The sequence below is a fragment of the Quercus suber genome, unplaced genomic scaffold (assembly GCF_002906115.3).
Source record: "Quercus suber isolate HL8 unplaced genomic scaffold, Cork oak 2.0 scaffold_35, whole genome shotgun sequence".
NCBI classification, from domain to species: Eukaryota; Viridiplantae; Streptophyta; class Magnoliopsida; order Fagales; family Fagaceae; genus Quercus; species Quercus suber.
Genome location: NW_027069500.1, coordinates 305,433 through 332,019, shown reverse-complemented (window position 1 = coordinate 332,019; position 26,587 = coordinate 305,433). Strand labels below are relative to the sequence as shown.

Sequence of the window (26,587 nt, the reverse complement as noted above, 5' to 3'; positions counted from 1 at the left end):
AAATAAGTATTATGGTATTGTTGCAAAAAAAGAAAAGAAAAAGAAAAAGAAAAAAAGTTGAACTTAAAAAAATTCAGAGAACGCGGAAACAAGGAATTCATAAAATTCCCAAGCGCGGGAGCGTACGATAGCGCGGGCGCTCTTATTTATCACCAAAACTAGAATTGGTTTCCCACTATAAAAACCCTCACACTCACATTTCTCTCTCTCTCCCAAATAACCACCACATTTCCCATTTCTTCCAAACTACCCTCTCTCTCTCTCTCCACCATGGTTCTGAGCAAAGTCACCACCGCGAAGCGAAGCTTGAAGCGAAAGCTCGAGCCGGAATTCGAAGACCGAAGCGAAGACGATCGCAAGGTTTTCGCTTCCGAGCCACGCGATGCCTCTGACCGTGATCTAGTCCCTGATATTCTCGCTCAGATCAGTGTTCTCAACTCCGCTCTCTCTTCCTCCGAAGCCGACCGCGCTGCTGCCAAGAGCGCCGCCGCTTCCATCGCCGAACTCGCCAAAAACGGTACCGTTTTCGTCGCATCAGATTGATGTAGAGTTTTTATAAGTATGTGTATGCGTAACGCTGTGTTCGTGTGTGTTATGGCTAGATTAGCCAGAAATTGGATTTATTGATGTTTTTTTTTTTTTGGGGGGGGGGGGAGGGGAGAAACTATTGATGATTTCTTTGGTAGTACATTTGTGTGTAATAACTGAATAATTTACGAAGATTAATGATTTTGGTTTGTTCTTGTTGATAACTGATAAGTTTGGTTATGTGATATATTGGATTTATGGTTGTTGTTGAGGTTTTTTTGGGACTCAAGGGTTTTTGGTGGTTTATTTGTGTGTGTGCAGAGGATATTGTGGATATAATAGTGGAGTCTGGTGCTGTTCCGGCTTTAGTGAAGCATCTCCAGTTGCCAGCAGATGTAAGAGAGGGTGACAGTGATCCGTGGCCGTATGAGCATGAGGTGGAGAAAGGGAGCGCTTTTGCACTTGGACTTCTTGCTGTCAAAGTAATTAGAGTTTATTGCCTTATTCTTTTAGTTTATGCTTTTTGGGTGAATAATAATTTGAATATGTTCTTGTCTTGTGACATTAATTTTTTTGATATTAATCTTTTGTTGTGGTGATTGTCTTATTTTGTGATTTTTGTCTGTTTGTTGTGGAACTGTTTTGGAATTGTGATTCTTATCAACTGTAAATTAGGTTGTGTTGATCTATCTGTGAGTTTTCTAATATTAGATGTTGTAACTGTGTCCTGATAGCTAATTGCTAGGGAAAATTCAAGGAATCACACTGTTTATTTATGTAAGAGATTGGCAATTGTATGACAATGGTTCTGCTGATAAGACTAGTTACTTTATATGTTTACCTGGGCTGGCAACATGCCAAATTATTAAATAGTCTGTCGCATCTTATATGCCTTATTTGGTAATTTAGCATTTAATGGTATGTTTGTACTTATAAAGAGGAAACCTGTGTGCAAGTGGAGAATTATCATCAGTATGTTAATGTACGTGGAATTAACCGGGGAATATTTTCCTTTTGTTGGTTGGGTTAGTTGCGCATCATAATTAAACACGGCCGTAGTTTCAACATATATATTTCTGCCTCTTTATGGACATTGTTTTGGTTTAAATTCACTGCTCATGTTTTAGCTCATGGTAATATTTAAGTCATTTGTATTCTGTCTTTATTTGCCTCAAACAGCCAGAGCATCAACAGCTCATTGTTGATGCTGGAGCTGTACCCCATCTTGTGGATTTGTTAAAGAGAAACAAGAATGGTTGTAACCTCCGAGCGGTCAATGGTGTTATTAGGAGAGCTGCTGATGCAATAACTAACCTTGCTCATGAGAATAGTGTTATTAAAACCTTTGTCAGGTATTCTTGTTTCCTTGCTTGCTATTGAATCTCCTTTTTCTTCTATTGTCTTTGTGATATAGTTGACTGTACATGTCAGGTTTGAAGGTGGCATTCCTCCTCTTGTTGAACTGCTCGACTCCACTGATGCAAAGGTACAAAGAGCAGCTGCAGGGGCCCTGCGTACCCTTGCTTTTAAAAATGATGAAAACAAAACTCAGGTAGACGATTTTTCTCTGCTACACATTACTTTTTATCCTTCTCTTAGTACTGCTATTGATATGAATTGCAAATTTGCAGATTGTAGAATGTAATGCTCTACCAACCCTTATACTAATGCTCTGGTCTGAAGATGCCACTATACATTATGAAGCGGTTGGCACCTATCCATAATATCCTATTTCATTCTGTGTATCTTTGGGATTTGCTACCATATTTTGAGCAATCTTTGACTTTTCCGAAATTTTTCAGGTTGGTGTAATAGGTAATCTGGTCCACTCATCCCCAAAAATTAAAAAAGAAGTTCTCCTTGCTGGAGCTTTACAACCTGTCATCAGATTGCTTAGGTAATACTAATCTCTGAATGTTGCCTTCTTTTGATCTAGTCAAATTTGCTTTTGCTTAGGGGATTAGCTGATTTCAGGTAGTTTTGTTAATTTTTAGAGCTATAACTTGTTTGTAGTAACTACATGATATTTGCTTGTTGAATCTTTCCTATTTTCTAAGAGAACAAAACAATAAAAAACCTATTTGCTGATGCACACTTTATGATGTTATTACTGGGTCAGTTTATTTAGTCATTAAAACAAAATGTCACATTAAGTTTGTCATTTTAATGACAGTTCCTCTTGTCCGGAGAGCCAAAGAGAAGCGGCCCTGTTACTCGGTCAATTTGCTGGGGCCGATTCTGATACTAAGGTGGATTAAAAATTTTGCACCTTTGTTTAGAATCTACTGCTTCCATATTCTGAATCCTCTTCTGGAGTTATATTCTATTATTTGGTTATTAACTGTTATACGGATGTTCATGCAGGTGCACATTGTTCAGAGGGGTGCTGTCCAGCCTTTAATTGAGATGCTTAAGTCCCCAGATGCACAGCTTAGAGAGATGTCAGCTTTTGCACTAGGGAGGTTGGCACAGGTTAGCGTCTTTCCTTTTCACTTGTGCAATTATCAATATTATTATTTTTTGATACTTGGTTGCATATTATGCAAGGGATGTATATTTCCCTGGCCTGATAAAATAATTTTGATTTTAGGACAAGCACAACCAAGCTGGCATTGCTCATAGTGGAGGTATAGTGCCTCTGCTCAAACTTATTGACTCAAGAAATGGAGCTTTGCAGCATAATTCTGCATTTGCTATATATGGTCTTGCAGATAATGAGGTGGAGCTTATTGGTTTATTGTTTAATTTAAATTTTCTTGAACAATCTGTCTCTTGTCAATCATCTGATGCTGGTAAATACTATAACTAATTTTAAGCTTCTTCTGAAGGATAATGTTGTAGATCTTATCAAGGTTGGCGGTGTTCAGAAACTTCAAGAAGGAGAATTTACTGTTCAAGTATGCTTTCTTTTAAAGAAATCTAAATTTAATTTGTAGCAACTATTTTCTCTCTCTCATATCCTTTTGATTGTCTTGTTCCTGTCTTATAATTGATATTTGATGCTTGCAGCCAACTAAAGATTGTGTGGCAAAGACATTCAAAAGATTAGAGGAGAAGATTCATGGACGTGTGAGTTCTCTTTTATAACACTGTCTTTTTGGCTTGAATCATTTTAGCCATTATGTTTATCTAGTTAAGGTCTTACTCGATAATAGTATTATTTGTATGAACATATTTTGTGTGACCTGTGTACCAATTCCTATCATGCTTTCTCTTTATAGGTACTAAACCATTTGCTATATCTGATGCGGGTTTCAGAAAAGGCAGTTCAAATTCAGGTTGCCTTGGCTCTTGCTCATCTTTGTGCACCTGATGATCGAAAAGCTATTTTTATTGATAACAATGGTAATAATGTTTCACATATTTTCAAGCATTGTGTTATTTTTGGCATTCAGGTTTACTTCACTGGTCTTATTTTTATGGGATTTTCAAGTGCTAACTTCTTGCCGCACATACATTTTTCTGCAGGTTTAGAGTTGATGCTTGAGCTTTTACAGTCTACAAGCCTGAAGCAGAAACAAGATAGTTCAGGGGCCCTGTACAAGTTGGCTACCAAGGCAACTTCACTCTCTCCTGTGGATGCTGCTCCTCCATCACCGAATCAACAGGTTATTTCATTGATGACTTATTGGTTAACATGCCTATTATTGCATCATTTTTAGTTTGAATCTGTTAGGACTTAGGGGCGTGACAAAGTAGGGCTCTTCATGTGCTTGAACGACCTCATTAATTTTGATAGTTGTGAATATATAATCATTGGGTGACTTCTAGCATACTGCCTGCTTATTTAAAGTAGGACATGAACATCTCCCAAGTATTTGAGGTTTGAATAAGAGGTTAGATTCCTCTTTTCTGACTTAATGCAATTTACTACACCCCACTTCCACCACTTTCTCTCTCCCCCAGTCCCCCCTCCCTTAACAACAAAAAAAAGAAAGAAAGAAAGAAAGGGAAGGTTGTGTTGGGTGGATCTATCCTTAATATGAATATCATTTGTTTTTCTTAAAAATCCAACACTATTTGAATAATGGTTCCTCTTTAAAACTGTATTGAAAGTTATGATTTCTGGTGTTTGAGTGAAAATGGTTTTCTTCACTAACATTCAGAATAACTACATTTAATTTTTTATTTTTGGTTCTTGTCTTTATAATTTCTTGTTGCAGGTGTATTTGGGTGAGCAATATGTGAACAATCCTACGCTTTCTGATGTCACCTTCTTAGTTGAAGGTTGGAAAATTTTCTTGCACATGTTTCTACTAGTTTATTGAGAGCAATGATTTGCTTCTGTTTATGCCAGCTGGTGAGTTATGAATTTCAATTAGCATAACATGCTATACTTGTGTATATTCCTTTCTTTTATCAGGTAAACGGTTCTATGCTCACAGAATTTGTCTGCTTGCTTCTTCGGATGCTTTCCGTGCAATGTTTGATGGTGGTTACAGAGTGAGTACTGGTTTAAATTAAAGCTCTCTGTTTGTGTCCATTATAATTTGATGATATCATTACCTCTTTAAAGAACTTATGAGTTCAAATTTTCATTAGAAACAATGACAAAAGCTTAATGCTGATAAGCTAGCTCATCAATTAGTATGTCAAGCTGGCCCATCTGATTTGTGTCTTACATTTTTGCCTATCAAATATAGTCAAAGTTGTCTTTTCTGTAGCAGAAACGATTAAATGGCCCTGGGGTTATTTATTGTGTAATAAAATCTTAAAACTATGTCTTGCAGGAGAGGGATGCTAAGGACATAGAGATTCCAAATATTAGATGGGACGTGTTTGAGTTGATGATGAGGTGCGAGTTTGGGTTCTATTTTACCTGTTTTTATATTCTACTTGTTTCCTGTAATTATTACCATTTACAGTAAAGGCTGCAATGTTACCCTGTTATTGCTTGGCTTGTTCCCTCTTGTTGCAATAGTTACCTCCACATTGATGCGAATGGAAGTAAATGGACCCTACCATGTGCTAATATTTACTAATCTTTCTTGTGCTTTTAGATTCATATACACAGGATCAGTAGAAGTCAGTCTGGATATTGCACAGGATCTCCTCAGAGCTGCTGACCAGTACCTTTTGGATGGTCTTAAGCATCTCTGCGAGTATGCTATTGCTCAGGTTGGTTATTAGTTCAATAACTGACTTTTCATTTCTGTATTACCAGTTCATCTAATGGCTTCTTATGATCTTTTGAAGGATATTTGTGTGGAAAATGTTTCCCTAATGTACGAGTTATCAGAAGCCTTTAATGCTATGTCACTAAGGAAAGCATGCATACTGTTTATTTTGGAGCAGTTTGACAAATTGAGTGCCAAACCATGGTATGCTATATTTGGCTGAATTTTCTATGTCTCTATACTTTTGAGTAGTGTTTCTATTATGAAGTCAGGCTGCTTGGTTTATATTTTTATCTTTGGGTTTGGACAAGGGAAATGAATGTTTATGAGGTTAAAATTTGTTTCTCAAAATAAGTAGAATTTTGAGTTTTTGACTGGAGTTAAATGACTAGGTTTACCTATATAAGTCTGCATATTTCAAATTAAATTATTAAAATGTTTAAAATCTTTTGATGCAAATATGCAGGTACTCTCACCTGATCAAGTGCATTGTACCAGAGATACGCAAATTCTTCACTAATATACTTACAAAGCCTATTCAAGCTGACTTGCAGCAATTATAGATGGTTTGGCTCAAGTTTTAATCTTTTGACTAACAATCAAGGTGGAAGACAAAGGATGTACAGAAATATCTTTGGTAATTGAGCAAGCAGGAGTAAATTTTTTGTTGTGTAATATCTCATGTATTGTCATTTTTCTGGAAGCCACTCATCTTGAAGTAGTCACTTTCTTGTATGCCACATTGTTAGGCTTATACTCCATTAGATTCATGGGAGAGCATGGTAGGCAGTAACTGAAGAGCAAGAGATAAACATTAGTATTGTAAAATTGTAGGCACAGGCTGTCTTTTCTTTTTGTAGAACTAGAATTTGCCATGTTTTTTCTCATAATATGTCCTGATAAATTTCACTCAATTCTGATCATTTTAGCTGTTGAATTGATCATGTTTCATCTTATGAAAAGCAGGGTTGATTAGTTAATAATGGTTCAAGTTTGTTTTTGTATTTACTATTTAGTTTTGTTCATTCCAAATTTATCCATCTCAGCCCAAACCCAAAAAGCCCGGATCAGCCCATGGAAAACCTTCGTGGATTTTTGTTTTACACAAAAAGGCATATTGCTGCGTTTTAGTTTTCTTTTGGTTTTGGGCATGAAGTAGATGTACATCTGTAGAAACATTGTTATTTTAACTCACACGGTCACACAAACATGGCAGAGAGGGAAGAGGATTTTTGAAAGAGTTACAATACGGTATATAGTTAAAAGGGCCAAACTCTTGAATGTGTGGTCTTAAACTCATACACAGGACATTGTTATTTATTGTGGAGTCTTTTATTTATTTTGAGTGATGTTATCATTACAAACTATTTTATAATATTTTTACAAAATATTGTTATAGCAAATTTTGATTCATTCTTATCTTTATTGTTTTTAGTCATGATAACGGGTATTTTTAGAACATTTATTAATTTTTAATTTTAAGAAATTTTTAATACTATTTTTATGAGAAATATAAAAAGTTGCACCAAAAGGAAATTACCTCTCTTTTCATTAAAAAAATTTTAAAAAACATTTTCTAAACCAATGCCTTCAGGCATTTGGTAACCTTTCATTTTGTTCTGCAAAAATACCGTTTAAAAACTAAAATAAAAATTTGAGGAAATTACAGAAAACTCACTTGTGGTTTGACTTATTTTCATTTTACTTATTTGTGGTTTAAAACTTAACATTTTGCTCAATTATGTTTAGTTTCGTTTGTTCTCTGTTACTTACTGTAGGGGCTTTTTCGTTGTGCATTGGGCTGGGTTGCCTCTCGCGGTAGTAGGCCCAAGTATTCTGCGTAAGAGAGTTAAGACTGGTTCAATTGCAACTCAATTTGGTCTAGCTTGTGCGCAAACGTTGAGTCCAAGTCCAAGGGAAGAAGCTGCAAAGTGGGCTTATCCTTTGTTTCTGTCGCAGTAGGCTTTTCTTCAGTTTTTGCTGCAAGATTGACTTTTCTGTTTCTGTCGCTACCAGTTTCTGCCGTAGAAGAAACTTTTCTCCAGTTTCTGCAGCAAGAATGTCGTTTTTGTTGCAAAAGGAACTTTTCTCCAGTTTTTGTCGCAAGATTGACTTTTTTGCTGTGTAGCAAAACTTTCTGCCATGTAGTAAAACCGTTTGCTGTGCAGCAAAACTTTCTGCTATGTAGTGAAACTGTTTGCTGTGCAATAAAACTTTCTATTGTGTAGTAAAGTTTCCTGCCGTAAAGCCTTTTGCTGTACAATAGAGCTGTCTGCTGTGCTTTAAAGCCTTTTGCTGTGTGAATGACTACTCTTCATTTTTATTGTAGGAATACTTTTCCACTCCCTGCACATAAACATATTTAAAACCCAAAGAAAATATTCATCAAACAAATGTTAGTTTAAATGGGTTAGTATATTCTCAAATATGTACACATGTTTGTAAATAAAGATATATATATATATATATACTTATGGCAGGATAATGATTAGTTTGTGTCAACAGTAAAACACGTAATAACAAATAAAGAAGAAAACTTTGGCATGAAAGGTTTAGCTTGTATAATAATTAACACGGTAAATATAATAAAAATGTACTACAACAGAATAACTAGTACAACAAGTAAAGGTACCTCAGCAGGACAACTGATGCGGCAGACGTGATAAAAAATGTGCTACAGCAGGATTACTAAATACGGCAGATATAAGTTATAATGAGAGAAATCAAATATATTTGTAATCAAAATTAAGTATTAAATCTGCCCATAGAATAAGTAAACCAAGAAGGAACCCAAACTCCAACTTGAATAACCTTATCATAGGCTCTTGCCATAAAAGTTGTTCATTTTGGAGAATAGGCCTAAATGGCTACTAGCTATTACTTTTGGAGACTTCAAAGAGTGGGTCTGCTAAGAAGGAGAGAAAAGATAGTCAATTGATGCATGCCCCTATTCTTGCCATGTTTTCTTTCTTCTTTTTCTTTCTTCGTGTTCTTTTTTTTTTTTACTCTTAGTTTCTAACTACTATCTTGCCGTGGGTTGTTTTTCTCACTTGAGTCTTTTCTCTTTTTCTGGGTATTTACTACTTTCCTGTTATGGGTTTCCTTCCTTAGGTGCTTTTCCCCTCTCTTGGGTATTTTTCTTCTTCTCCTGTTCTTCACTCTTTCCCCTATTTTTTCCTTTACCTCCATCCCCTTTTTTTTGCCGTGGTTACTTTTCTTTTATAGCAAACTGATTCAATGGTATTTCTCCTTTTTACCCCTAGGGCTTTACCAACTGTTTTTGGTTTATTGTGGGCATCCTTTCAAGGTTACCCACTCACCCATTGGTTGCTCCTGCCATTGCTCAGTATATGTTTGTTGCAACGCTACTCATTTCACGACAAAATTCTCTTTTGTTTGTTCTTGCTGTATACCTCTACATCTAGGTTCAAAGATAAGGATTGGGCTACCTCACTATCTAGCTCTATGACATGCATTAGATGGTCCCGACTATTTATTACTTCTTTTGGGTAAGATACCATCCTAGCAGGATATATTTCCAAAAGAAGTTATGGCAAGAAACCAAATATAGACCCCCTTTTCCTCCCACCATTAAACCACGCCCTTTGAATCCCTTTGACCATGGGCCCACCTCCCTTGTATTGGCTGGGTACAAGTTGGTGGGGCTTCGGTCTTTTTGTTTTTGTTTTCTTTTGTTCCCACACCGTTCCTGCCATAGCAGATTAGTTCTGTTTCGTCTTGCTGCATGTTTCTGTCTTATTTCTTCACACGTTTTTTGCTGTGTTTGTCATTTTCTTTAACTTGGCTTTTCTTTCCTTCACGCGTTTCCTGCTGCTGACACTTCCTGCTGCTCGTTTCTTTTCATCGTTCTTTTTCATATCAGTTTTTAGGCCTGTCTTTTTTATACAAAAGGATTTGGGCCTTTGTGAGCCAAATAATGTTGATTGGATCAAAAGGGTATTGGGCCCAATTTATCTTCATCTGTCGAAGCCATTTTGCCAGAGAACTGTATTCTGCGGTAGATCTATATTCTACTGAAGAACTGTATTCTGTGGCAGTAAAGTCTTCTGCCGAAGAATAGGGACTTGTGTCTTCATCTGCTGAAGCCATTCTGCCAGAGAACTATATTATGCGGTAAAGCTATATTCTGCGACAGATTTGTATTCTGCAGCAGATTTGTGTTTTGCTGTAGATTTGCTTTCACTTACACTTCTTTCTTTGCTCTTCGGTCTTTTTGGTGGGCCTTTGGGCCTTGTTTCTCGTTGAGCTTTCTTTCTTATGGGCCTTTGCGTCTTACAACTTATTAGGCTTTCTTCCTCATGGGCATTTGGGTACAAATTTACAAAAATGGGCATCAACACTCACCTTTGGCTTTTTCGTTAAAAAATAATTTTTACTACCAAAACATAATGTAACACGAATCGAAAGGTTAGGGTTTGAATTTTTTCAAAAAACATAAATGAACATTACTTATAAAATTCCAAACAATTACCAATTAAGTTGTTTGAAAGAGCTTGGGCTGGAAGTTGAATTTACTGTTTGGAGATGTTGCAGAAAAAAAAAAATTGGGAAAGAATGCTTAAAAAAATGAAAGAAACAAAGACACGAATGTTTTTAAAAACACTTGAAGTTACAATTCATTTGCAGGAGAAAATGACACATAAATTCAAAACATAATTGGACAGGATGTTGAACCACATAGCTGCTGGTATTGAACGAAATCCATCTCCTTTCATTGGTTCATCAATTTTGGCTTTTGGCTTTTTCCAGTAGAGTTAATCTTGTTAATCTTTGAGTTCAGATTTGAAACTTTCCACATTTTCCGCCCATTGTTCTTTCCTAGACATTATAAACACGAAATCAAAAATCAAACAAGACAACCTAATCCCAACTTCAATTACTTATCGCATTCAAAATCCCCAAATTCTTTATTAGATTTTTACACCACACAACAAATCTCATCCTCTCTTTGTTGTCCCTCTCTCTCTCTCGTTTATCTACAGCCAATGCAACCACCATCAGAACCCGCCACTACCACTAATCTGCCCACAATCCACCACCGCAGCAAGCCACAAGCCAAAAGCCACAACACCACCAAAATCAGATCAACTAATGCAAGCCAAAATCAAATCAAACCCAAAACCCAAAAGCTAAAAAAAAAAAAAAAATGAAATCCACGAAATGGTGCAGTTCGATCGGCCTCCTTAACTTTGCGTGTTGCTGGGATTTCATCTAATTGGCCTCCATAAGGCTGGGTTAGTTGGGTTTTCACTGTGATGCTCAATTAGTCTCCTCAATGCCATAGAGAGAGAGAAGAGATGAGAAAGAGAAATCATAGATCTGAGTTTGAGAGAGAGAGAGAGAGAGAGAGAGAGAGAGATGATAGGATGAAGCATATGAAAATTGATACCAATTATATTTATTTAGTTTCTTTTCAAAATCTCCCTTTTGATTTTTTTTTTTTTTTTTTATGTTTTTAGAGAAGAGTGATATAAAATATAAGCAAAAAGACTTATTCTTTTTAACCAAGGTAAGTAACAGATAGGGCTGGCTCAAGGCCTAGGCAAGTTAGGCCTAAGCCTAAGGCCTCACCCAAAATAAAAAAATCACCTTAGAAAAAAAGGCTCCACATCTCATGGTTGAAGGCCCAAATTTTTATGAAATTATATATATTTTTATAAAATTATGCACTTTTTTTATTAGTAATGTTAAAAATACTATAAATTTTACTATTAGTTTACAAATTATCATATTACTAATCACAAAAAAGCGACTTAAACATTCATTAGTTAAATTGATGAATTTAATCAATCAAAGTCAATGTCACATAATATTGTGAACATTTTATAGTGTTTTTTCAATATACAAGACCAATAGAACCCTAATCTAATTGAAATCCTAAAATGTTTCAAAAAAAAAATGTTGCAAATGTGTTAAATCATTAATTATAAATTAATCTCTCCTAACAATTTGAGACTTTAATTTTTGTAATTGTAATATATTTTTATTTTTATTTTTTATTAATATTTATGGTTCAATTATGATATTCAAGTCTCTATATGAAATTAACATTAGTTTCATGGGCATTATTCATCAAATTATATATTTAATGTATCAAATTAACTTAAAAGACTACATAAATTTTTCGCCTTAGACCCCAAATTATGTTGAGCCGCTCCTGATAACAGAAACCAAATGAAATTAATCACAAGTGGCTAAAATATTAAATTTTAAACTACGAGTAGATAAAGTGAACACGACTCAAACCAATATTAGGTTTACTGTAATTTCCCTGATAATTAACATAACCCATATATCCCTTCCAAGCGTACGAGTCGTGAGTGTAGTGTATCCATGCCAGAAAAAGAAAAAGAAAAAGAAAAAAGTCCAATTGTTTTTATTTTTAAAACCATTGCGGATAAACGTCAATTGGGTATCATTCATTCATTTGTGGGGGGGCAAAAAACTTACACAGACTAGTGTTACTATCACTGCAGTAGCTAATGGCAGTTCAGCTCTCAGGTCTATGGCTGCCAAACTCTCAACTCCTAGGAAACTTTCTTCAATGCCCAAGAACCAAACCCAAGTTATCTTCAACGACTCTCTCTGCCACAGCTTCTCTCTCATCCCCACCACCCACCATCCAGGCATGTCAATTACCAAACCCTTCTTGTTATATGAAAACAATTTTCATTGCTGTTCTTGTTTAATTGCTTAGAAAACTGAAGAATATGTAGGAAAATAGAACTTTAGTCTTTTCTTTTATGTGGGGTTTGGGGTACGGGAATTACAAATATTTGAGTGGAGGGTGTTCGGTATTCACAATTTCCTTTTAGCTGATATTGTAAAAAATGATTTTTTTTTTCATTGCGTTTTCACAGCAACCTATCAAAGTTTTGATTTTTGTGTGGGTTTTGTTTAGTTTTTGTTAGAATTGAGTTGCTTTCTGCAAATGGGTGGTGGGTTTGAATTTGCTGCTGCATCTTGATTTTTTTTCCCATTTAAATATTTTTATATGGAGCTTAAGTAAATACATGTTGAATTCTTTTTTTTTTTTGAGGAAGGACATGTTGAATTCTTGATATAGAATACTATGAATTGTAGGCTGAGATTTTTTAGTCTGGCACTACCTGTATATCCTCTACATGTAGATTGAATGGGTTAACATAATTGTGGATGAAAATATTACAGATTGTTGGTGGGAAAACTCCCAGTTGGTATGAGAATGGGAATGGCAATCCCAATAGCACATTAGATGGCTCCCAAATTGAGAGCGATTGGGTTGATCTTGATGCCGATCTTTATTACTGGACAAAGGCACTGCGTCCGGTTCAGGTATGAATAAGGGGAGGTCTATCCCAATTGAATATTCAAGGTGGTTTTGGATTAGATTCCAATAATTGGGATTGATGCTTTCTAGTTCAATATGCTTATTGGGTGCTGGCAACTGGACAGTGGTATCCTGGTCATATTGCAAAAACAGAAAAGGAGCTTAAAGAGCAGCTGAAGTTAATGGATGTCGTGATAGAGATAAGGGATGCAAGAATTCCCATGTCCACAAGTCATCCTCAGGTTAGAGTTTTGTAATGGATTTTTGCTGCTTTAATGTAATGTGAACCATTTATAACATGTTATATATGTATAATGTGTACTACTTCATCTGAAAATTGTTGTAGTTGTAGTTGTTCATAATGTCTTCTCTTTCCTCTTTGTACTTGAGATCTAAGACTTTTCTTTTTTCTAAATGTTGCCTGGTTGGAACAAGATATGTGTATGCATAATTTAAAGGAGGTTGATTAGTTCTTTAATTCGTGCATTAATGTTTATTGTTACCTAGAACTGTTAAAAGTTTTATGCTTCCTAGCTGCAATGGAATAACTATCTTTGGATGGAAGAGTTGAAACAAAAATCATAGGTCTCATCCTGCCTATTACTTGTTCTTGAGCAGATGGATTCATGGCTTGGCAATAAGAAAAGAATTTTGGTTTTGAATAGAGAAGACATGATATCCACGGCAGACCGGAATGCTTGGGCGACTTATTTTGCAAGGCAGGGAACGAAGGTTGTCTTTTCCAATGGGCAACTTGGAATGGTACCTAAACGAAGGATCCTCTTTCAAATTTCCTTAGTCTGGACATCAAACAGAGTATAATTATTCTTATGTGACAAGTACAGGGCACTATGAAGCTAGGGCGGTTAGCGAAGGTATTAGCGGCAGATGTAAATGTCAAACGAAGAGCTAAAGGGCTACTTTCACGTCCGGTGGGTTCCTCACATCAAGTGAAAACCAATGTGAAACCTTGTTTATTTACTTACTTTTCAGTCTCTTACTTACCTGCGACTTTATTGCCATACATTTGTCTTGTCCTGTTGAAAAATTTGAAGTGCATTTTTGCATAGATTAATTTTTATCTGCCTACTTACTAGACAGTTTATTCTCCATAAGAGCAACCAAACTTAGTTGATTTTTGGAGCAGAATATTATTTTCCAATTAGTCCTTGAGATAATCTTTAGAAGTTGCTGAAATTAAACTTTTGAACAATTTTTAATTAGTATTTGAAGTTTTTAGAAAGTTGTTAGTTCATGTATGTACTTTGAAGAGAACTTTCAAGATGGTTGCAGATGGTTATTTTTCTAAGATATTCTTTTTTCTTGCTAATCTATCTCTCTTTCTCTCTCTAATCTTTGGATAAGAAACAAATGAGTATTAATGCAAATTGAATTGTCCTTTTCTTCATAAAATTGATAACTTTTCACATATTATGCTCAAAAAAGTGATTCTTAAGTTTGAACAAGAATTACATTATCATTGAACAGGTTCGAGCTGGTATAGTTGGATATCCAAATGTTGGAAAATCTTCTTTAATCAACCGTTTGCTGAAGCGGCGAATGTGTCCAGCAGCTCCTAGACCGGGTGTTACAAGAGTATTGAAGTATATATTTTCATCTTTTTAATTTTTATAGAAGCTTTCAGTGCTAGGTTTAAAGTCATAATTCTTGCATTGATTGCACTCCTAGAAGGATCAAGAGATTCAAATGTATTGAAATAAAGGATAAGCTTGGAATTTGGTGAAACATTAAAATGCCAAGGATGTCAAACAATCCTCCCCACCCCCAAAAAAGGAGAAAGAAAGAAAGAAAATAAGAGAGAGAATCTTAAGAGTTTAGATTGGCCTGGTAATATAATGGAGACTTGAAATTCTGAAAATCACCAAAGCTTGAAGCCAATTAACCTAAATAGTCAAAATTTCAAAACTGAAGACTTCTGGAAATACTGCACTCTCTAAAAATGTTTAAAAAGAGTATGTTCTGTTTGTCATCCATGACATCAATGTGCAGCAGAAATTCTGGCTCTTGCTCTTTCACTATGTCCTTTCATTTATAACTTATCTTTTGTGTTCATATCAAAAGGTGGGTTCGTTTTGGGAGTGACCTTGAGTTACTAGATTCTCCTGGAATAATTCCAATGCGGATTAGTGATCAGAGAGCAGCTATAAAGCTTGCTATATGTGATGACATTGGAGAGAGATCCTATGATGTTGCTGATGTTGCTGCAATTCTTGTACAGATATTGACGAGGATTCCATCAGTTGGTAAGCATTGTGTCTATCCATTGACTGAATCTGCTCTCTCTTGATTGTTAAGAATACTTGTTGAATAAGGTTAGGTTTCTGGTTGCACATGTAAATAAGTTGCAATCAGCAAAACATTGCTTAACTAGTGGATACTATTCAATTCCTTGTTCTGCCTTTCGTTGGGATGTAAAGAAACAATCTAAGCTTTTTAGGAAATATAATTTCTAAAAGTTCAAGTTTGGCTCTGGTGTTATCCTGGCTCAAAGGGAACAATATTGCAGATGAGCAAAGTGGACTCAGTGTTATAAGTCTAGAGACTTCTCAAATCACTAATTCTTTTGAGTTATTGAGTGGTGAATTGTGTATTAATCTAAGAAGGAAGATCTAAATCATGGTTGGGGCAGGGTTGGGGTGTGGGGCTCTTGGGATTTGATTACTTCAGTAGTTTTGACTTGTGATCCTGTCTTTTGTACTGGATCAATTTGTTCACTGTATGAAATTTCGAGACCTGTAGGAAGATGGAGAGAGAGTAAACGGATAATTGGTGCAAAATGCTGTCAAGTTGCTTTAGTAATCACATGCTAAATGGATACAAAGCTTTTAAAACTGTGTAAGAATGTGCTCCTATTAACCCGTATGCTGTTTTCTCTTCCTTTTTTTTTTTTTGTTGGGCTTTTTGGGGTGGGGGGGGGGGATATATATATATATATATATATAATTCCATTGCCTGATGCTGCTTTCATATAGTGTCCAAGTTTAGGGGCTTGATATCAAGATGATTGACAAGTAGTGTCCTTGATCCATGACTTGAGATCTTGTAGTCATTGGTAAGTGAAGACCGGAGAGACATAACAAGAAATTGCATCATTCTTAGTAATAGCTTGGTCTAAATCTCCATTTTGCATATTCCTCTAGATGTTACAGCTTATGCTCAAACTTCAATTGATGTTTATTCAATTCTTGTAGTAACATGATGAATCCAATTCAAGATTTATTTTTCTCATTGCAAATAGCCTGTTGTAATTCTCAGTTTTCTGCTTATTACAGGTATCAAAGCTCTTCAGAGCCGCTACAAGATTGATGTGGATGGTCAATGCGGTAAAATGTATGTCTCAGCTTGGTGATTTCTGTTCTCACTTGGACTTGCAATGTGTGTGTGTTCATTTTTCCCTTAAAAATACTTTGAGGAGTGAGGTGGGGGAAAATTGGGGTTGGGAATAAGGACTTTGCAAATGATATGCTTATACAGACAGCCCACGAAGGACTACCAAGTATGCCAAAAATGAAATATGAGCTTTGGTTGGCGTACAGTAGATAAACATCTATCCTGTACTAGTTTAGATATTTGAGAACCTTGTTTCAGGATGTATAATCACCCTTAGATTCCAACAAAATTTCAAATTAAAATTATTCCTACAAATTCTTTTGAATGCAGATTTGTTCAGAAGCTTGCAATTCACTTGTTCAACGGTGATATTCATCAAGCAGCATTCCGTATTCTGAGTGATTTTAGGAAAGGGAAGTTTGGTTGGATTGCATTGGAGAGGCCTTCCTAGTAATTTCCTCTGACGATGATTTCTAACACGCCCCTTATTGAAAACTCAGGGAAAGCCATGATGGCAAGGCCGGGTAGGTGAACATTCTTCTTGCCATCAGCAACATAACTTAGAGATGTCATGAAGGTAAGAGAACATAAATCTTGGTATGTACAGGGAAAAATGGAAGAAAAAAGTTCCATCATATTACAATAGAAGTCAGGAAAGAAAGAGCAATTGGAATTTCAGAAGTTAATATAGGCAATATAGTTAGTTACCTATTTTTCAGCTTGTCTTGTAATCAGTGGCCTTAATGTTACAGCCTCTGGCAGTACATACTTTTTGTATGAATTATGTATAGCTAATGTTGGTAGAAATAAACCTATAGGGTCTTTGTATATACCTCAATCTCTAAAATTCAGGAAAGCAATTTTGTTGTCTATTTTCTTTCCTTTTCTTGTCAATCGAACTGAGTTTTTTTGTAAATAAATACTGGCTTTTATTTACGATTAAATGGTCTATTGTTTGAGAAATTATAAGGTCCTCATGGTCGACCACGTCACTTGTCTACCAGAGGACAAGTGACGTGGTCCACAATTTCACTAAAAGACTCTCACCTGTTCAAAATTGCTGAGTTAATTTTTTTTTTTAAACAAAAACTGATTACTGACTCAACAATTTTAAACAAATGAGAGTCTTTTATTGGAATGATGGATAAGTGATATGGTCCACCAGAGGACTATATAATTTCTTTGTTTGTTTGGTCAATATCATCGAAGGTTCGGTTGTTTACCGGCAAACATTTGTTCATTCATAAATACATTGCCATAGCAGGCTGATGAAAGAATTCCTATGGCAACAAATATCCCAGAATTTTGCAAAATACCGTGAGATTTTCTCAACCATTACTACAAGCAATTTTATAGATTGTAAGTTAAATGTGTGTTTGGCAAGCCCAAATAAAGCTAGCTCTTTTGTTTTGTTTTTTCAACAATACTTCCAATAAATAAGTAATTAACAAACTATATACAAATACGCTAAAGTTGTTTAAGGTTGGTTTGAACCTTTTTTTCTAATCAATTCCATTAAGTGTCTTTTTAGTAAGACTTTTTTTTTTTTTTTTTTTGTTGAGAAACAAACTAATTGCTAAACAGTGTTGTTGTTATTTTATTAATATTTTTTGACTTTAAGAAAACGCTTATTGAGGTGTTTCATAGGGAAAAAAAATTGCTCTCTCAGGTCAAAAAGCACAAAATTTAGGGAGGGCTGCATTTATGAAAGTGATTTTTGTATTGAATTTCAGGTTACCAACTACTATCCAGATTCATGAATGTCTTGATAATTAGATTCACTAGTTGGTATCTTTTAGTGTTTTTAATGGAAACATTTAGGGTTCAAATCCTCCCTCTCTCTTAATAATAATAATAATTTATATATTACTAAAAGCTGAAGCGTAACGTTTAATGCTGCTGCTCTCACGTTGCGCCACATCAGCTGCCACGTCATTTAAAAAAAAAAAAAAATATATATATATATATATATAATTTGTCATACAATTTTAAAATGGTTTTTATAATTTTTCAGCCCTATAAATGTAACCCACTACTTATTTATTTACTTCTACTATCACCCTATAATAAATATGTATAATTAATCTAACTCACCTCTTATTTATTTAGTTCCACTATCAAGCTCAACTCAAAGCCTTTTCAGTTTAGCTTCAGGGTTTTGTGTGAGCCTTTTCAGTTTAAAGGAAGAAAAAAAAAATTGTTGAAGCCTTTCAAGCTTTAACGGTTTTTTTTTTTTTTTCCTTTCCAATTTTCCTATAATTATTTTTAACATTTATTTTTTTTAATATTTACACTTCTCCAACCTTTCTCTATCCCTTACCATTTCATCTCCCTACTACTTCTTCAATTTTTCTCCCTCCCTTACGTTTTCATCTCCCTACTACCCTCTACATTAATATCATTCTTCCTCTTTCCCTTCATCTTCCTTTATTTTTGTCTCTTCTTATTCACATGTTCTTACTATAAATTTGTCATTATCTCTTCTATTCTATGCATAGTTTTTCCTCACAAAAAAAATGGTACTCACTCTCTCCCTCTCTCTCTAAATTTTTTGGTGGATTTTTTTATTTTTCTTGCATCTCTACTTTAGGTTGATAATTCTTTATATTCTTTAAAACTCTATTTTGGGTTAATGCGATTTAGTTTTGTTTTTTAAATTGTTGTTATTGTTTTTATTTTATTTTATTCCCTTTGATTGTTAAATGTTATCCTATTGCGTTCTAAAGAATTAAATATAGCATATAAAAATATAATATTATTCTATTACATAGCATGATTTGGATAATTTGGTATTTATTTTGTTACATATCATGATTTTTTATAGTGCTCAATTTAGATGTTAAACTATGAGACTTTACTAATTTTTGTTTATTTTCTAATCCTTTGTGGTGGACAAAGTAATCTTAATAGTTGTATTAGAAGTATTCTATAATGACATTCATTTAAAGAAATGTAAAGGTTAGCCAAACGAAAATAATCGGATAGGTAACAAATTTTAACTTTTGCAATTTTATTTTAATTATTATTATTTTATAACAATGCATGTATAGAAATTTAATTCTTAGATTTTGCTAATAATTGTTTATTTGATAATATGTTTTGGGTGGCCAAAATTATAATTTTTACAAAGAAAATAATCTTAATAGATTATCAAAAACAAAATTTTATCCTAATATGGGTTCAATTAATCATTGTTAAGTTTTATTAGTTTTTTTTTTAGTTTACATTTTTTTGGTGTTTTGGATTGTTCCCATATTATATTTATGATTGTTCCAATAATAAATAAAAATATAATTACGAAATATATTACTCATTATTAGATTAGTTTAAATTGTAAAAATAAATAATAATAATAATAAAACCATCATAAAAATAATTATCACGCGTAATGCGCGGGTTTGTGGCTAGTAATAATAATAATAATAATAACTAGATGCTAATTTGTACAATGCACGAGGAAGCTATTGTGTATAAAGATGTAAACTTTTCTTTTTCTTTTCCTCTTTGATTGTAGATTATCATTTCAGTTTTATAGTTTTCTATCCTGGACATGAAATATTAATCTTGATATGAAACATTAATTTATGTAATGAAAAATAGAAATCAAACATAAGTTTAAAATAAAATGAAGAATTAAATCTTTAACATCCTCAATTATCCATAAAATGTATGAAACACAAATTTAAAGAACTACTTAATCAATATTTCAAATAAATTGAAAGACAACTTTAAGCGTTTTTTGCATCTTCTTCCTTTGTTGCTTCATAGTAGTCATTCAATGTGTCCTTTGTTTTCCTTTAGTACATATATTGGTGTAAGTTGTGCATTGCTTTGAACATTAACCTTTTTGAAAATTTGTAGAATCACCACATTGTTCACTTGATAAGTCGCTGCTACATTCATTTGAAGCATCACTGATGTAAGCCTAGCAATAGAATAAGTTGAGGAATGTATAACAACATATAAAGTTAAATATCATATTTGTAATTTTGCTATATTAAAGAATACGTACTTCTGTCATTTTATCAAGCTGAATTACTTTGTTAGTTTCTTCAAAAGATTCAAAAACTCTCTTGATGGTTTAGAATTCCCCTCGATACTTGAGATTATAGTCATTTAGTTGTATTTGGAAAATAAATTCTTTTCCATTTGGATTTTCTATTTGCACAGGAATGATGGCTTCTTCTGGCACCTAACAAAAGTAATATTTTTCAAATTGTACACTCAAGTAAAGTTTAGTAAATATTAAACACTAATTTTATCTTCCATATTCTCACCTTTAAACATTTGTACAAAAGGTCTTTTGCTAATATGTTGAGTAATTTTTTTGCTTCTGAATCAAATAAAATGAATATGGCCATTCCTGAGCTATCTTCAACCTTTAATTGAATTTCGTACCTGATAAGAGAAACGACATATATAATGTTAATATCATATTAGTTATTGTGCATTTTAATATAAAAGTAAACATTTTTATTTTGTGTACCTTGGGATTGGGAAGCATGCCTTTTTGTTGCAATTGTCGCACCAAAAAAATTCATCTCTTGATTTACCTTTTTACAACATACTTTGCAAGAGATAAAGTACCAACCAGAATTATCTAGAGCAGACACCATGCTTCAACCTTTGTTTCTCTCTTGTTAAAAAAATAATCTTCGTCTCAATCTTGCATAGAAAGCAGAAGCATGGAATAAACTAAAAGCAAAACATTCACGAAAATTTAATTCATAAATAAAACTTTATAGCAAAAAAATATATTACAAATTAACATTTATATGTTATAGAAAGGGGAAAAATAGAAGAAAAATATAGCATTCATGTACTAACTTCAGAATAAAAAAAATCATAAAAATATGATTCTTTGATAAAATACAAATAGTACATAGAAGTAATAAAAACAACGAAGATCTTGAGATGAAACAATTGAACCTATCATAAAACCAAGTTTGTGATAACCAACAAACTTAAATATGCAATCACATTCCAATTTCAAATTCTTTCTAAAAACATATTACTAATAAATATGCAAGAAACAGTACAGAATAAAGGAAGGACTTATAAATACCTGACTATCCTCGTCTTGTAGTTCTATTACCAAATAACCCAAAATCTAGATAACAAAATGCCAAATTCCTACTTGGAAAACAGTAAGAATCCAATTTTCAGCCAATATGGAGATCCATGGCTTGCTTCAATAACTCTGTATGAATTTCAAGCAATATATTTATTCAACAATCTAACAATAAGAATTCAATTTTCATCCAACATTTAAGAATCATTAATAGAAGAGAAACAATGGATTGTGCTCAATCAGGGAATGTTAAGGTCCAATTCTTAGGAGTACATAATTATTAATTATATATTTCAAAATAAGCAGCTAATCTCATTGTTTTTACACATGTGGACACAATGGAAGAGTGTTGGTGTCACCACCTAGTTTTTGTAATAGTCTAGAAACCATATATATCTCTCGAGGAAAGACCATTGATCTCACTACCAGAGATTTGGGTTCGAAGTTTAGGTACGTTCTTGAGAAGGTGTTAGGCACCCAAGACCGCCCAACCCTAAGATTGGTCTCCCATCATTGTGTCTTACGTTTTAACCTCGATAAAATTATGTTTAATACTTGTATTCTAAACTCACACACACACTAGCATTCATCTAAGCATACAACATGGCATCATTCATCCCAAAACACATAAATATCCATCCATAAAGTATAAGAAACCAAACCCACACATATAAAACCCTAGCATTCACCTAATCATGGCATCGAGGCATTCATCACATTAAAAACGTAGATCATCACATTTATTCTAAACTCTTAGACATGAAATCACACATTGAACAAGCAGATTCATATCTATCATCAAATCAAGACCATATCATAGATGCGTGGGCATTTCTAATGCATGACTTACCCTTTACTTACCTTACAGCAACTCAGTACCTATGGTATTTATGTGTGAGCATGTGAATGCATGTTCATGTCATCAAAACAAGGAAAATATTAAACAAACCCTAATTCTAACATATGATAGCAAACAAGCAAACAAACATGTGAAACAGAGGCATTGGAAGCACAAGAGCATGGAAAGAGGCTAAACAAACAAGCATGTGAAAGCAGAAGTAAAGCAAAAGAAATAAAAAGAAATTAGAGTTTTTGGGCAGCAGCCTGTGCACGCAAGAACAAGCTTGCGTGCATATAGTCAAGCCTACGTGCACAGGCAAAATTATGCATACACAGGTTCTTGCCCAGAAACCCTAAAAATACCAAAAACAAGGCAGAACCTCAAAACTAGAATTCTAACAACCTAACATGCATTTTAAACATACAAACATATAAAACTAAACTAGAAAAGCATATTAAAACATATTATAACAAACAAATAAAGCAAACAGAAAGATTTAAAAACAAAAAAAATGAAAGAAAGGAAAAAGAAAAGGTTATACTAGATACCTCACACAAAAGCTTTCCAAGTTTGATTTTGACAGTTCCCCTCAGTCAATTTTATTCACAAACCAATAAGAAAGTTATTAGCAACGTTAAAATAAAAGGATTAGAGCTAGAAAATGTCTCAATCAAACAAAATTGATTTAAGAGTGTTTTATGAAAAACTCCCTTTTGATTCACTATTTTCTAGTGAATCTTGTGTTTTTCCTGTGGAATTTCTGTGTGTTTTGAAAATGTACCATGTAAAACTTTATATAGTTGAAAAAATGGGGTTTGGAATGGCTCTCAGACGATGTGAAATTCATTCCAAACTTCAGCCATTATTGTAGAAAACTTGCATCTTTTATGTTTCTGAAACCTTAGCTGTGTACGCAGGAGTGTGCCTGCGTACGCATGCTTTGATCCACGTACATAGGTTGCTGCCCATGTACGTGGGCCGAGGGCCACTTTGATCATTTTATTTCTAAAAATAGATTTTTGCTTATTTAAAAGGTTATATTTTTCATTTTAACACTCCTCAAGTCAATTTGATATCTGATTAGGTTTTAAACTAGCCTTGGGCCTTAGAGTTCGGGCATCATTGGGGAACAGATGCCCGAGTTGTAAGGGGTACAAAATGCGGTGTCTACAACATACAACTTAAGCAGACATAATTGGTTAAATCATTGGCTCACCTAGTCTAATTATCAACTTTAATACAGTTTAAATCAATTGAATGTCCCAAAGGTGCAAAATTGTTTATGAGATACTTGTCCATCAGCATAAGTTTCAAAATCATCTAAACTCAATTATAGATACAAAGAGAAACATAGCTAAAACTATAAGTCAAACAATTTCAATAGAGAAGGTATATTTCAATATTATTATTATTATTTGTTGGGAAATTTAGACCCCGGTTGATAGAATTAACAAGTTTTAAACCTAAGTTGTTAATTAGATTTATTATGAATAAAACTTGTTAAAACAAACAAACATCAATATCTTGTCAAAATCATGCAACGGAAAAATAAATAAGATAAGATATAATGGCCTAGGAAAACTAATGAAACAAACTAGTTTCACAATAAAAAACCGGGGGGGAAACCTTTCTGAAAAGCAATCTACTATAGTAAAGAGAAGTTTCAGATCTAGTACAAAACCTTTGTCCCTAGACTCTACAATCCTCGTAGATGAACTCACAGCAGAAACCTTCTACCACTTCAGAACCTTTGAACTCTTCAATATATGAACGCCACCCTTTGATGCACTAATCCCAGTACGTAACTAACCAATTGCGCGGATTCCAGTACGCGACTTCAATCACCAACTAGAAGAAGATTGTTAGCTGCAAAGTTCTTCACTTCATCAATAATGAAGATTAAGAAGTACTTGGTTACAAAACCCTAAGGCGTAAAGACGTAGTAGCTTCTTTCAGAGAGAATAAGGCATCGATCACCTTTTGCATATGTTTTTCCTTGTATTTTCTTATGTGACAGCCTCTAAAATAAACCTTATATAGGTCTAAGATTGTGAGAAAAGAAACCCTACAAAAATATGGGCCGAAAATCAGAAATATGAATTCTCGTAACCTTGACAGATAGCAGGTGTCGAGATTTAAACTTCGACAGATACAGCTATCGAGGAGGTGTTGAGGAGGTGTCGAGGGGATAGAAGCTTTCTCGATCAATCGACCAGCTATCGAGATTGCAATAAGAATTAGTTGAAGAGCTCGATAGATAGCCAGGTGTCGAGAAGGTATCGAGCAGCTATCAAGCTTTAAAATTTAGTACTTTCTCACTTGATTCTTGGATAGACTTGCATGGCTTTAACACTTGAACTTGAAACAAGGTCTCTTGAAGCATTAAACACATCCTAGATCTATCCAAATATAAGTAAAGTGCGTTTTGTCAAAATATTAGCCAACTGTATAAATATTGACACATGTTCCTAACATGAATCACATATGTCTTGACATTATTATTTCCTTTTGATTGGTCAGTAAAATAGAAATTAAATATAGTTATATTGTTCATGATATTGAATATGGACAACCTTCAAGAAGGGTTTGTGATGGCCAACTATCATATATTTTATTCATAATTAGGCTAGAAAAATAAAAAATCAGAAGAAGTAGCAAACCTTGGTGGTGGTGTTGATAAAAGGCAAAGATTGAGGGGGTGGACTAAAGCGCACGATTGATTAGCGAGCAGTCTAACAATTTGTATGAATTTTAGCCAATAAGAAACCAATTTTCATCCAACATTCAAGAACCATTAATAGAAGAGAAATAGTGCATTGATGCTCAATTAGGCAACGTCATTACATAGGTGATCATTTAAGATTTTTGGGGAATCGGCTTCAGAAAAATTCTTTATTCTTGGGGTAAAAAAATGCAGTGCTAAATCAGTGGGCAAAATAAAAAAGTCACTTCATCGAGTCCAACTGATAATAGTTATCCTATATGTGAATGTAATTCAAATTCAAACATGTAATCATATTTCTGTTATATGTATCTAGGGGCTACATGCATACAATTCAAGCGAAATGAAACTGACAAAGAAGCACCTCTTGGCTAGAAAAGAAAAAGTGAGATAGAGAAAATATACGAAACTTCAATTTATGTGGGTTTATACTCAAGAATCTATTACAGGACATCTCTCACACTCCCCCTAAAACACATAAATACAAATCTCAAAGTTCAGTATGAGTACTAAGTACTAACACACACGCTAAATCCATAGGCACCATAAGAGAAATAGAGAGATTCAAATGAGCGAATAAAAGAGATTTGGACACAAAATTGAAAATGAAAAATAAATAAGAACTTAGTCGTACCAAGAGGCAGTTCCCATATGGGTTCGCTTTCAATTTCAGCACCAATAATCAAAACATTGACTTGACAACATTTTACTCATCTAGCTGACTATTTCCAAACAAAATATAAACACCCATATGAACCACCAACATAAGAAGAAAGAATCAACAATTCAATCCAGAAAGAAACTTAGACATACCAAGAAGCAATCCCCATATGGGTTTCAAAACATATTTTAAACCACAATTCACAAAATTAAGAGATTGCATTAGACAAAACTGAATAGAAAATCAGAATTATAAAGAGAGTACATAATTATTAATTATATATTTCAAAACTACACAGAGACAATCAACCAAATTCAAAATTATAAAACTACAATATAATATAGGGTTATGGATTCCTAATCAAATTTGGTTACCTTTGCCGATGGTTTCCTAATCAAATTTGGTTGCCTTTGCCGACCAACATACTTGAAAATAGCAGGGGTATGATGGGCCGGTTTTAATGGGCTTCATATGTGGTTTGGCTCTATATGTGGGCTGGTTTGGATGGGTTTGGGTTTTGGACGCAGAGAAGGGGTTTGGCTGAGCTGTATCTGTGATTGGAGTGAGTGACTTCTAAGGGGAATGAGATTGGGTTTGTTGGAGATGACGGAGAAGGGCTTTGGCCGTGGGGTGTGTTTTGGACGACAGAGAAGGTTTGGATTGAAACCGTTGCAAAAAAATGGTTTCCATTTAAGCGATGAAAAAGAAATGAAAAAGAATTTGTAGGCGTAAGTTGTCATTTGGCGAGAAACTGAACACTAAATTTGTGGTGAGTGGTAGTTTGGAGAGCGGGTTTGGCTATGGGTTTGAGTAAGGAGGTGGATGTCGGTGGTGCGACGGAGAAGGGAAACAGAATCGGGTTTTGTAGGAGATGAAGGGTAAGAGGTTTGGCTGTGGGGTGTGTTTTGGATGACAGAGAAGGTTTGGCCGTGGGTTTGAAGAAGGAGGTGGAGATCGGATTTTGGG

General features: G+C 34.2%; 2 protein-coding genes and 1 long non-coding RNA gene across 8 annotated transcripts; 2 read left to right on the top strand and 1 right to left on the bottom strand.

Annotated features, from left to right (window-relative positions):
- The first annotated feature begins 183 nt into the window (after positions 1 to 183).
- LOC112036025 (ARM REPEAT PROTEIN INTERACTING WITH ABF2) lies at positions 184 to 7,968 on the top strand. Of its 2 annotated transcripts, XR_002885585.2 has the most exons (20): positions 184 to 517; positions 850 to 1,010; positions 1,708 to 1,880; positions 1,960 to 2,080; positions 2,160 to 2,234; positions 2,331 to 2,425; positions 2,702 to 2,777; positions 2,893 to 3,000; positions 3,119 to 3,247; positions 3,357 to 3,425; positions 3,538 to 3,597; positions 3,750 to 3,873; positions 3,997 to 4,136; positions 4,692 to 4,755; positions 4,892 to 4,971; positions 5,259 to 5,323; positions 5,529 to 5,646; positions 5,725 to 5,849; positions 6,112 to 6,282; positions 7,424 to 7,968. XR_002885585.2 is itself a non-coding variant. In XM_024068841.2 (19 exons), exons 1-19 carry the CDS (start codon positions 271 to 273, stop codon positions 6,206 to 6,208), a joined length of 2,127 nt encoding a protein of 708 aa, XP_023924609.1. In that variant the 5' UTR covers positions 189 to 270; the 3' UTR covers positions 6,209 to 6,559. The 2 variants fall into 2 exon arrangements, 1 of the variants encoding a protein (XP_023924609.1); XM_024068841.2 differs by lacking the exon at positions 7,424 to 7,968 and having other exon boundaries at positions 189 to 517; positions 6,112 to 6,559.
- A 4,039-nt stretch (positions 7,969 to 12,007) lies between these two features.
- LOC112036033 (DAR GTPase 3, chloroplastic) lies at positions 12,008 to 17,198 on the top strand. The gene is made up of 9 exons (XM_024068850.2): positions 12,008 to 12,292; positions 12,837 to 12,980; positions 13,101 to 13,217; positions 13,594 to 13,737; positions 13,821 to 13,907; positions 14,464 to 14,579; positions 15,058 to 15,239; positions 16,269 to 16,326; positions 16,657 to 17,198. The coding sequence occupies exons 1-9, from the start codon at positions 12,149 to 12,151 to the stop codon at positions 16,775 to 16,777; spliced, it is 1,113 nt and encodes a 370-aa protein (XP_023924618.1). The 5' UTR covers positions 12,008 to 12,148; the 3' UTR covers positions 16,778 to 17,198.
- A 2,725-nt stretch (positions 17,199 to 19,923) lies between these two features.
- LOC112036093 (uncharacterized) lies at positions 19,924 to 26,332 on the bottom strand. Of its 5 annotated transcripts, none has more exons than XR_010627921.1 (7): positions 25,996 to 26,332; positions 22,787 to 24,970; positions 21,392 to 21,526; positions 20,813 to 20,991; positions 20,604 to 20,724; positions 20,339 to 20,518; positions 19,924 to 20,251 (listed from the first exon to the last, which is right to left on the bottom strand). It is a non-coding gene; the product is annotated as an uncharacterized LOC112036093 (long non-coding RNA). The 5 variants fall into 5 exon arrangements; XR_010627924.1 differs by having other exon boundaries at positions 22,787 to 24,104; XR_010627922.1 differs by lacking the exon at positions 22,787 to 24,970.
- Between the last annotated feature and the right edge of the window lie 255 nt (positions 26,333 to 26,587).

Bases quoted from the DNA above. Each gene is read 5' to 3' on its own strand.
- LOC112036025 (XM_024068841.2), top strand. From the start codon at position 271: ATGGTTCTGAGCAAAGTCACCACCGCGAAGCGAAGCTTGAAGCGAAAG. The intron at 4,972-5,258 runs GTGAGTACTGGT...TATGTCTTGCAG, and splicing joins TGTTTGATGGTGGTTACAGA to GAGAGGGATGCTAAGGACAT. The intron at 5,647-5,724 runs GTTGGTTATTAG...GATCTTTTGAAG, and splicing joins GCGAGTATGCTATTGCTCAG to GATATTTGTGTGGAAAATGT.
- LOC112036033 (XM_024068850.2), top strand. From the start codon at position 12,149: ATGGCAGTTCAGCTCTCAGGTCTATGGCTGCCAAACTCTCAACTCCTA. The intron at 12,981-13,100 runs GTATGAATAAGG...GCAACTGGACAG, and splicing joins AGGCACTGCGTCCGGTTCAG to TGGTATCCTGGTCATATTGC. The intron at 14,580-15,057 runs GTATATATTTTC...TCATATCAAAAG, and splicing joins GGTGTTACAAGAGTATTGAA to GTGGGTTCGTTTTGGGAGTG.